General features: G+C 42.6%; 1 protein-coding gene and 1 long non-coding RNA gene across 2 annotated transcripts; one reads left to right on the forward strand and one right to left on the reverse strand.

Moving 5' to 3' along the window:
* Nucleotides 1–121: 121 nt before the first annotated feature.
* LOC127336258 (uncharacterized) lies at nt 122–962 on the forward strand. Its single transcript, XM_051363050.2, has 2 exons — nt 122–374; nt 496–962. The coding sequence occupies exons 1-2, from the start codon at nt 216–218 to the stop codon at nt 841–843; spliced, it is 507 nt and encodes a 168-aa protein (XP_051219010.1). The 5' UTR covers nt 122–215; the 3' UTR covers nt 844–962.
* Nucleotides 963–3,235: 2,273 nt separating this feature from the next.
* On the reverse strand, nt 3,236–7,066 carry LOC127336257 (uncharacterized). Its single transcript, XR_007873227.2, has 2 exons — nt 6,536–7,066; nt 3,236–3,712 (listed from the first exon to the last, which is right to left on the reverse strand). It is a non-coding gene; the product is annotated as an uncharacterized lncRNA (long non-coding RNA).
* Nucleotides 7,067–11,396: the final 4,330 nt, after the last annotated feature.

Below are 11,396 nucleotides of genomic sequence, written 5' to 3' on the forward strand. Positions count from 1 at the left end.
CCACCCCCGCCGCGTCGTCGTGAATCGACGGGCAGCGATCGCGTCTCGACGTGTCACCTCCCTCCTTCTCTTCGCCCCGTCCATGTGCATGCACACGCCCTGCCTATAAAACCGGCACCGCACCATGGATCAAATAAGCTCACACATAATCCATCCCATCCATCAGCGCCAAACTGACCAAGTTTCCTTCGCCCGCGCTCAGAAACAGAACAGTAATGGCTTCTTCTTCTTCCATGCTTCTCGGAGGAGGCGCGGGCGCCGCCGCGCTCACCGCTGCCGGCAAGGCTCTTCTCGGGCCGTGCTTCCTCGCCGCTCGGCCTCGCGCCGTCAGTGGGGGCCGCCTCTGCCTGCAAACCGCTCCCAGATCGTCTCCGGTACGCATGCATGTTAACGATATATCGAGCACCTGTTTCACATGCTCAAGTCCGTTATGTGTGCACTGGTACGTGTGTTTGTTCCCGAGAGATGCTGACATGCCTTTAACTCGTGCTACAGGTGTATAGCAGCGCCTCGGACGTCACCGGCGAAGCCGTCGAGAGCGTGAAGGGCGTGGCCGGGGAGGCCGCGGGAAAGGCCTCGGACGCCAAGGACAGCGTGGTGGATGCGGCGGGGGACGCGGCAGGCAAGGCACAGGAGGCGGCGGAGGGCGCCGTGGAGGGCGCCAAGACCGGCGGCGACAGCTTGGTGGACGCGGTCAAGGACGGCGCCAGCAAGGTGTCCGAGACGGCGCAGGACCTCGGCGGGCAGGCAAAGGACGCGGCGGAGGGCGCGTGGGACGCCACCAAGGACGCCGCGCAGGGCGTCGCGGACAAGGTGGCCGCCGCGGCCGAGGATCTGAGCTGAACATTTACTCCTTTTTACACTTTGTCTATCCAACTTCGATCTTATTCAGAGTCTGATCATATTGGACCTCTGTAATTTTGTACGCTTTCTAAATTCTAATGTGACAGTACCTTTTGAACCGTGCGCGCGCCTCTGGTCCGTCTAAACGTCAACTGTGTCAAAACGAAAACAATAACTTTGGAGTGTAGATGGATAAAAGACCAATCCATGTATGGGTCCAAAAGAGCGATGAACATCGACATCCCGTCACCAAGATCTTTTTTTTCCACGGTAGGCAAAAATACCTGTGGCAGCGGTATTTCGGAAATACTTAAAAGACCGGCCAAATACCAGCTGAGCTTTGTCAAACCAGTTTACTATTTTGTTCAAAATTTATCGAAAAAAAACTTGAGCAAATTATTTAAATAGCGAAAATTTTCATTTGGTGTTATTTTTTCTCGGTGGTAACCGGTAAAACCGGTTTTCACCAAAATATCGGAAATATTGGCCGAAAAAAAAAACTGCCTATCACTGCATTTGTTTCCTAACAAATTTGCATATAAACAAACCCTTGTATTTTGTGGAAATCAACCCACACTTTATGTTCAATTGTCAACTATTGACATATTTCCATATATGCCCTTCTATTTTATGGCAATTAATCCACACTTCACATATGGTGGTTTCATAAATATTTTTGAAATTTACACAGATTCCAATTAAAGTTTCCAGAACAAAATCCAAAAGGTTTTGCTGAAAGTGAAACATACTCAAAACTATGCACATACATATGTTCATACGTGAAAACATGTATAAAACATATATGAAACAATTTTGAATATTCATTCATTCGTAAGAACATTTTTCTATTTCTTCTCGGAAAGAAGTTGTGTGAAACCTCAATAAAATGTTATAAACCCTACCAATGGTTAATTTGAGTAAAATACAAGGGAGAGGAGCAAAAGTTTAGCACGAATCTCAGAACTATGGGCAGTGATGATAGTGTCGGGACATCAAAACACGAGTGTGTGGGGAATGTATTTTGGGAACGTCATCGGATATGGCGAGTTGGCCACTATATGTCTTCTACATATATTATGTTACATATGATGTTGTTCTGGCGCCAAATACAAAACGCTCCAATGTGTTGAAAATTAGTTGTATATGTTCAGGAGCACACCGAACCGCATTGACTAAGGCTGCTCATAGTGGTAAGTATTACGATACTACTACATGATACTATTTCTATAGTGGGTAGTATTATGGAAAAGTCCGGTTTGAACCTGGGTGCATGTGAACCCTAGTTGGAAAATGCATATTCCAAATGCTAAAAAATTCTGTAATAAAAATATCCGGGTACGTACGCATGTTCCATGTGTGCGTAGAAAGTTTTCGCGGAGAAACCACTTTTTTATTTCAGAATCTAAAAAAAACAAAATACGTCACATATATATTGCTATATAGCCCTGCAAAATTTCACTTTTTTGCCGAGACAAAATAAAAGATTTTTTCGTCACGAAACTCATGTCCAGGGCACATATTTGAGATCATCTGGGAAATCATTTTGTGTTTCGATTTTTAAAACATGTTTTGAGATCACAAACGGAACTTTTCAAAAAGTGGGTTCACATGCCCCCATGTTCCATATATGCAGTCTCGTAGTATTATAGAGTAGTATCATAGTCATGCTATATTTATTACTTTTTAGAATCTCAATGTTAATTTATGTACAAAATTTGTTTAACATTAACTTTTCTCGTTGTTTGCACTATGATACGGTATCTACCTATGTTATTCTAATCTCCTCTCTCCTACTTAATTAGCTGCCACATAAATATTTTTATGGACCAATATGCATGATACTAGCTATGATACTAGCACTATGGCTAGCCTAAAGAAACCAAGAAACTAGCAAAGTGTAATATTCAAAGACAAACCACTTGTAGACATATCAACTACGCTTATTTTATTTTAACTTTATTCATAAGCAAGTTAAACAATCATCCAATCTTTTTTAAGATATGTGCGATAGTGCACACTAGAGATTGTAGATACTTAAGGAAACACAACACATGCAAACACATACAAATATAAATGTATACATCAATGTGACACAAATTAATATGTGGAAAATGATTGCATTGCTTTGGAAGGGGAAATATACCAAACTAAATCTTATAAACGATACACATTTTCTATAACTGGCATTCTTATCACACTATTATTTATCGCCATAGATAGTGTATCACAGCAGTGAACATTTTATATATAAGAATATGGGCTTTGCTACACAGTGCCCAGGCACTATTTGGTCTTACGGGGTGCCCCACCCAAAAATAGAAAGAGGAACACGTAACCGTATTTGTCCATCCCAAAATAGAAAGTTTTCTCCCCCATCGCACGCACACACCAGTTATTTCCAGAAAAACCAAACAACAGAAAGGGAAAGTGGTCCCGTCACCTGATAGTGACACATTAACAGAAGAGAAAAATGTGGCCTAGGACCACTTTTTCTCGCTTAGTTTCCGGCACGGTAGAGTGCGCCCCAGTCAGAACCAGAAATTACATGCATATTTTTTGGAGAAGCACTAGATTTACTCCACCAGGCGCACCAAAGCAAAGCAAGCATCAGGATAAAAGTTTGTTTCCGCAAAAAATACATCCTAATCTAGACGAGGTTTACCAGTTTCAAACTAAGAAAACAGAAGGAAAATGGATACACACAATGTACACCTCCTAAATCCAACTACACTAAAGACGGACAGAGTGTACAGACGAGAACTGATCCAAAATCAAACGAACCCTTTCCAACTTTGTGCACCGATAAGAACTGAATGTACTTTCTTAGTATTCTTGCTTTCTCCAAGTGTAGACCGCCATGGTTTATTAACTGTAACAAAGTGACAAGCATACATGTTAGTAAGACATAGTTGGTGTTGTACTGTATAAACAGAAATTCAGTAATGAGACTAGCAATTTTTACATAATAAGCTAATTCTGAAAAGTAGAAATAGATGAACTGGATGTATCAAAAAGTGTAGCTACAAGCTAATTAGATGTAAAAAAATACTAATTAGATGTAACAAAATGCTAATTATATGTAATAAAATCCAGAGATATCCAATTGCATGTTACATGTAACAAAATAGTGCTTACATGTAACAAAATAGTATTTAGATGTAATAAAATTTAGAGATTTATGCAAACCAAATCGACGGATGTAACAAAATACAAGAATCTGTGCAAAAACTACATGTTGGATCTAAAAATACATAGAACGGGATCAAGAGATACTATCCTAGTTCAAATAATACTATGCTACTGCCCTATAACCAGATCAACCTAAAAAGTGTTGAAGGCACATCCCGGCAAGCAGCTACCCGGGCTCAGCTGATAAACTCAATAGAAAGTGCAGCAAAGCCTCATTGTTTTGCCGTTGATTTTCCTAGGAAAATACTTCTTTTCATAGAAAAACGCTAGCTTGGTGTCTTTATGTTTTGCCCAGGCCCTAGAACAGCAAGTAGTAAGCAATCGTGCAGATTTCAAGCAGACACAGTACATCACTACATTAGCAACAAACAGCTACCCACAACGCAAGTAGTAGCAGACTAGCAGTAATATAGCACATCCGCAACTACCACCGGCAGCACAAAGCGTAGAGACATGGCGGAGAAGCAGAGATATATAAATCGAGCGGAAGCGGAGGGAGATGGAGCCCTCCTACACCTAGCCATGCGGCTCGATCAAACAGAACATCCTAACACAAACATGTTACATGAAATCATGAAGATATGGATGAACAAAAAAGAAGTCATAAGATGCTGAAGTAAATTGCATTTGGACACACAAAAAGCTACAAGAAAATAAGCACCTAACCGAGACAGGAATTCATGACATTCCTAGTCGGCGACGGTGATTATTGGATGGGTGTGGCTGGGCTTGCCAAGGGCCTGCGCAAGGCAGACTCGGCATACCTACTTGTGGTGGCCGTGCAGTCCGACATGCCCGAGTCCCACCGCAGCATCCTCGTCTCCAAGGCTGCATCGCCCGCGAGATCAACAAACTGCGAACGCATGGATCATGGCCGTACCGTGGAAGCATATCCGCACCGCGACCCGTGGAACCGACCACCGCCGAGGCAGAGCCTAGGCAGCAGCCATGCCGCCGATGCCCGCCTCAGATCTTGACAGTAAGGAGTAGCGCTACCGGCAGCAGAAGCACAACCAGGTCTTCCTCCACACCGCAAGCTCCTCCCACCGCCCACGTTCCCCCATCTTGGCCTCTCGCCATCGACGCGCCGCCCTTTCTCAACCACCAGGGACCACGCGTGTCGCCTCCCCTGCTCGTGGGGGTGCTCCACCCGACGATCACCAGGAGGAAGGGAGGCTGAGGACGGGTGGTGGATAGCCCCGGCGTTGGGATTAGGTTGACCGATGTGTGCTCCTGCCTGTGCCGCTACGCCGCCGCAGATAATCGATTGGAGAGTGGGGATGGAGATCAAGGAGACGAAAACGAACGAGAATGGGGAAATTTTGGAGCTCCACTTACACGTGCGCGCTGGCCACCAAAGCCGTCGGACCTCACCCACTGCTTTCAATCGACCACCCATTTCTAATCCGATGACTCACGCGCATGAGCACCGTGTAAGACATGCTCCTGCCTGTGTCGGGTACATGATTCCTTTGATTTGTTACGCCCATCAACGCGCAGGAAAAAATAATACATGCTATGAAAGAAACAACAAAACCTGGGGGGGGAATATATCCTGAGTATATACTTTTAGATGGCGGGATGTATTAATTAGCACACAAATAATCTGAAAACCTAGCCCAGGATGGAAAATATACATCCTATGAGCGGACAATCTGAAGACCCATATGCCCTTATTACCAAAAACTAAATATTGCACAATTACAGTAGCATGATTAAGACTGAAAAGCTACTCTATCTTCCATGAACTAACACCACCGAACAAAAAGAAACTGGACCAGACAGCCAACATCGATTTGTATGCATGTACAAGAACATGTGAGCAGATGTGGATACACATAGCGAGACAGTTTGACTGTCAGTCGGGGAACTCAGCTTACAAATCGATGTTGAGTGACAAAAAATACATCCTACATGTGTCTCATAAACTAACTACTCCCTCCGATTCATATTACTTGCCACTAGTGTGGATGTACCTATACCAATAATATGTCTAAATACATCTATATGGATCGGATACATAATTCTAAGATGTATATACATCCAGTGGGATGACAAAAGCAGGTCCAAAGCAGGTTCAGTAATTTCTTCTGATTTATACAAACGAACAAGTGTATAGAAAATACATCCTATGAGCGTACATATACTACTTCCAATATGCCTAAGATGTATAAACTACCAAAATTGTACATCCTACAATTAACATATACCTGAAAAAGTTCGGATGTACAGATACACTGAACTGGACATATAGCAATCTAAACTGTAACTACATGGACGCATGTCTGTGTGGCTACTAGAAGAGAACCTAATTACTACACACAGAACAACTATTCTCATCCATGGGTAAAAATCGAGCACAGCTGCCTGATTTAGATGGGCAAAAACATGGGTACAGAAGAAATTAGCACCGCCATGACCAAAATCGAACTCGCGTCGACCAAACGCCGCCCCCAAAATTAACATGAGCATGCAGGAAATCAGAGAGGAACGAAGGACTCACCAGCGCCTCTACGCGGATGCTCTCCTTTGACCACTATTACGATGACGGTCGCGACGCCACAATAGCGTCGAATCCTGGAGCAGCGGCGAAGATATCCTTCACCAAGGACCTCGCGCCGCCTCAGAATCATCGGATTGGCGGCGCCCCGCCGCAGACGGGACCCTCCCAGAACGGACACACCCGCGCCCGAACTCCTTGATCCGCTTCTCCGCGCCGACCAAACTGGTCCACCACTACTCGAACCAACCAGGGATACTCCGCCGAGGATTTTCGTCGGACCGCTCGCCCCCGACAAGGTTGAATCAGCGGTGGAGATCGGGAAGGGACGTCGAGGAGGGGCGAGCAGAGAGGAGAATGGGGATGAACTGGAACGGGCACGGGAAAAAAAAAAAAGAGAAGAGGAAGGGAAATTCTACTAGCGCTGTTTTGGACGTTAGTGTCTTTTTTCCTTTGGATCGTTAGATGGGGATCTGACGGACCGGACTAGGGAGCACCGTGGTAGACAATACAGTGCCCAGGCAAGAAATAGAAATTGTGTAAGAATATTGTGTGTTTATGTTACTTAGTAAATATCTTAATTATAAGAAGGTAAGGAGATTTAGTATAAACATGGGGGAATCACTCATTCACACATATGGGTGTGCAATATACCACCAGAGTACCACCATATCCATCTGTCGGTGGTATGTGTAGGGCTTGGCCCGTACCTGGTCGATAATTACCCCTGCTGTGCAAAATTGATGGTACACCGATTGTATTTGGGCATCATCGCCATCGCTATTTCGTACCACCTATTTGGTGCGCGAGTGGTAACCCTAGGCCTATAGCCTATTTTCTAGTAGTGGTTATGGCGTATTATGACCGAAATAGCCGAACTAATTTTGATTTTCCAAATCCAGGATCCGAAAAAGTAACATAACTAATTGGTTTTGGTCATATCGGTCTTGATTCCAATTAATTCGGGGTCAGTTTTATTTCTCAATTTATACGCCCATCCCTAGCCAATATGCTAGGGCCAGAGGATGGAATGTTTTTGGGAAGTATCGCCATATATAGAAACTATATGTGTTCTACATTCTCATACTACATCAAACGATGTGGTTTATAGACCAACTAGAAAGAGTGGCCGAATGTGTTGTCGACTGATACGTCCAAAACGTATCTACTTTCCCGAACACTTTTGCTATTGTTTTGCCTCTAATTTGTGTATTTTGGATACAACTAACATGGACTAACGCTGTTTTCAGCAGAATTGCTCTGGTGTCTCATTTTTGTGCAGAAATTCAACTTTCAGGAAAATCCCCGAAATTTATGTCAAAGGTCTTATTTTTCCGGAGGAATTACGGAGCCAGAAGGGCAAGTCAGGTGGAGGCCCGAGGCCCCCACACACTAGGCCGGCGCGGCCCAGGAGGGGGGCGCGCCGCCCTACTGTGTGGCCGCCTCGGCTGGCCCCCGACGCACTACTCTGGACTACTTAAGGGGTTTCGACCTAAAAAACACGGGAGAGAAGTCGAAGTCGCCAGAAACCATCCAGAACGCCGCCACCATCGCGAAACTCCGTCTCGGAACCAGAAACTCCGTTCTGGCACTCCGTCGGGACGGGGAATTGGAGGAGATCATCGCCATCATCACCACCGACGCCTCTCCATCTACCAGCCATGTTTCCCCCATCCATGTGTGAGTAATTCCCCCGTTGTAGGCTGAAGGGGATGGTAGGGATTGGATGAGATTGGTCATGTAATAGCATAAGATTGTTAGGGCATAGTGCCTAGTGTCCGTAATTGGTACTTTGATGATATTGTTGCAACTTGTTATGCTTAATGCTTGTCACTAGGGCCCGAGTGCCATGATCTCAGATCTGAACATGTTATTGTTTCATGATGATATTCATTGTTTTATGATCTTACCTGCAAGTTGTATACACATGTTGCTGTCCGGAACCCGAGGCCCCGAAGTGACAGAAATCGGGACAACCAAAGGGGAAGGCAGTGATGTGAGGATCACATGTGTTCACGGAGTGTTAATGCTTTGCTCCGGTACTCTATTAAAGGAGTACCTTAATTTCCAGTAGATTCCCTAGAGGCCCGGCTGCCACCGGCTGGTAGAACAAAAGATGTTGTGTAAGTTTCTCATTGCGAGCATGTACGACTAAATATGGAACACATGCCTATGGATTGTTTAGTACTTGGATACCGTTTTATTACTATCTGCAAATGCCCTACTTTGATTGTTACATGAGTTTCTCTCATCCATGCAACGCCCGTCATCCATACCTATGCCTACAGTATTTTAATCCTGCTGTTTACTAAAATCACTACTGCTGTCTTTGTTTATACTGCTGCTGTTATTTCACTACTGCTACTGCTATAAAATTGTTACTACTGATAAACTCTTGCGAGCAAGTCTGTTTCCAGGTGCAGCTGAATTGACAACTCCACTGTTAAGGCTTTCAAGTATTCTTTGTCTCCCCTTGTGTCGAATCAATAAATTGGGTTTTACTTCCCACGAAGACTGTTGCGATCCCCTATACTTGTGGGTCATCAAGACTATTTTCTGGCACCATTGCCGGGGAGCATAGCTTTATTTGGAAGTTCACTTGGATTGATATTGTTCGCTGCAAATTTTCCATCATGGGTAAATCTCGCGATCCTAAAGTCGCCATATTACCATCCACTACAAGAAAAGGTACAACTCTGAGTACCTCTGCTGCTCTTGATTCACCATCTGTGATAAGTCAACTTGTTTCTCCACCACAAGCTGCACATGCTGGTACTTCTGCTGAATCTGGAAACTCTTATAATTTTGATAATGCTTCTGCTGTGCTTGATGATAGTGGTTCATTGGGATCCTTTCTAGATGCTACAATTGCTAGGTCTAGACAACTTGAAAATGCTGAAACTCCTAATGAAAATACTGTTACACATGTTAGTTCACCTGAGTCTGTTGAATACTCTAGTGATGATCCTGATGAGGATTATGTGGAACTTGATGATTATTTTATTGACAAATGCAATGCTACTACTGATGTAAGAAAAATTAAAAAGTTGCTTGCACAACATACTGTTAGATATAAGTTGTCTCCTGATCCTAAATTTGCCACATCTCCTATAAACATTAAGGATAAAGATTATGATTTTTCTCTTGATCTATCTCATATAGCTATTGTTGAGAAAACACCCTTTTGTGGTACTGAAAAAGAAAGTGCTGTAGAACACATGAATAAACTTTCTTCTATGAGTAGCTTGTTTTCTGATGATGTCAAGATGCGCACTTATTTTGTCGCTAAATTTTTTCCTTTCTCATTAAAGGATGATGCTAAAACTTGGTATAATAGTTTGCCTCCTGGTTCTATTGATAGTCCAAAAGGTTTGCTTGATACTTTCTTTCGAAAATACTTTCCTGCTAGTGCTCAACATATTGCTTTGCAGAGAATTTATAATTTTGACCAGGAAGATGGAGAGAAATTGCCTGATGCTTGGGCAAGATTTTGCTCTCTTATCAGAGCTCGACCTGATCATGATCTGGAAAAGAATGATATACTTGATATATTTTATAGTGGACTAACCATTGAGTCTAGGGCATATTTGGATAGTTGTGCTGGTTGTGTTTTCAGGAAAAGAACTCCAGACGAAGCTGAAGAATTATTGGCTAAAATAGGCCGGAATCATGATGATTGGTCTACACCTGAACCAGCCCCGACGCCGATATTGAAGAAGAGGGGTTTGATTAAATTAAATGATGAAGATATGAGGGAAGCCAAGAAATCTCTTAAGGAGAAAGGTATTAAATCTGAAGATGTGAATAACTTACCTCCCATAGAAGATTTATGTAAGATAACTCCCCCTTCATCCATGATTGAGGTAAACTCTCTTCAACACTTTACTAGGGAAGATATTCCGTATTCAAAACCTCCTGCTCAATGCTTAGATGAGTTTGATAATTATATTGTTAACCAAGAAAATTTTAATATGAGAGTGGAGAATCATTTAATGGAAAATTCTCAAGCTATTAGTGAATTGCATGGTATTATGGAGAGAACCTCCAATGATGTTAAGATGATTGTTAAACATTTTCATATGATTCAAACTCAAATTGATCAACTCACTAAAGTGCAAAATGACTTGTTAAAAAATAATTCTAAAGAAAAACATGCTTATGAAGTAACAACTAGAGGCGGTGTTTCTACTCAGGATCCTCTATATCCTGAAGGGCATCCCAAAAGAGTTGAACAAGATTCTCAACGAACTAAAGAAATTAATGCACCTTCAAAGAAAAAGAAGAAGAAACATAAAAATGTTGTAGAATCCTCTGAACCTGTTAATGATCCTAATAGTATTTCTATTTCTGATGCTGAAACTGAAAGTGGTAATGAACATGATAAAAATAATGATAAGAATGATGCTTCTGATAAAGAAGAGGTTGAAGATGAACCTGAAAAGCATGCTAAAAATAAAAAGTATACTAAAGAAGATTTTATTGCTAAGAAACATGGTAATGAAAGAGAACCGTGGGTTCAAAAGCAAATGCCTTTTCCTGCTAAGAAACTAAAATCAAAGGAAGAAGAACACTATAATAAATTTTGCGATTGGATGAAACCTTTATTCTTGCAAATCCCTTTGAATGATGCTATTAAATTGCCTCCTTATTCAAAGTATATGAAAGATATTGTCACTAACAAAAGGAAAATTCCTAATGAGGAGATTTCCACTATGCTTGCTAATTACTCTTTCAATGGCAAAGTTCCAAAGAAGTTGGGCGACCCAGGTATACCTACCATTCCTTGTTCTATTAAGAATAATTGTGTTAGAACTGCTCTATGTGATTTGGGAGCAGGTGTTAGTGTTATGCCTTTTTCTCTTTA

Source organism: Lolium perenne, chromosome 2 (assembly GCF_019359855.2).
Source record: "Lolium perenne isolate Kyuss_39 chromosome 2, Kyuss_2.0, whole genome shotgun sequence".
Lineage (NCBI taxonomy): Eukaryota > Viridiplantae > Streptophyta > Magnoliopsida > Poales > Poaceae > Lolium > Lolium perenne.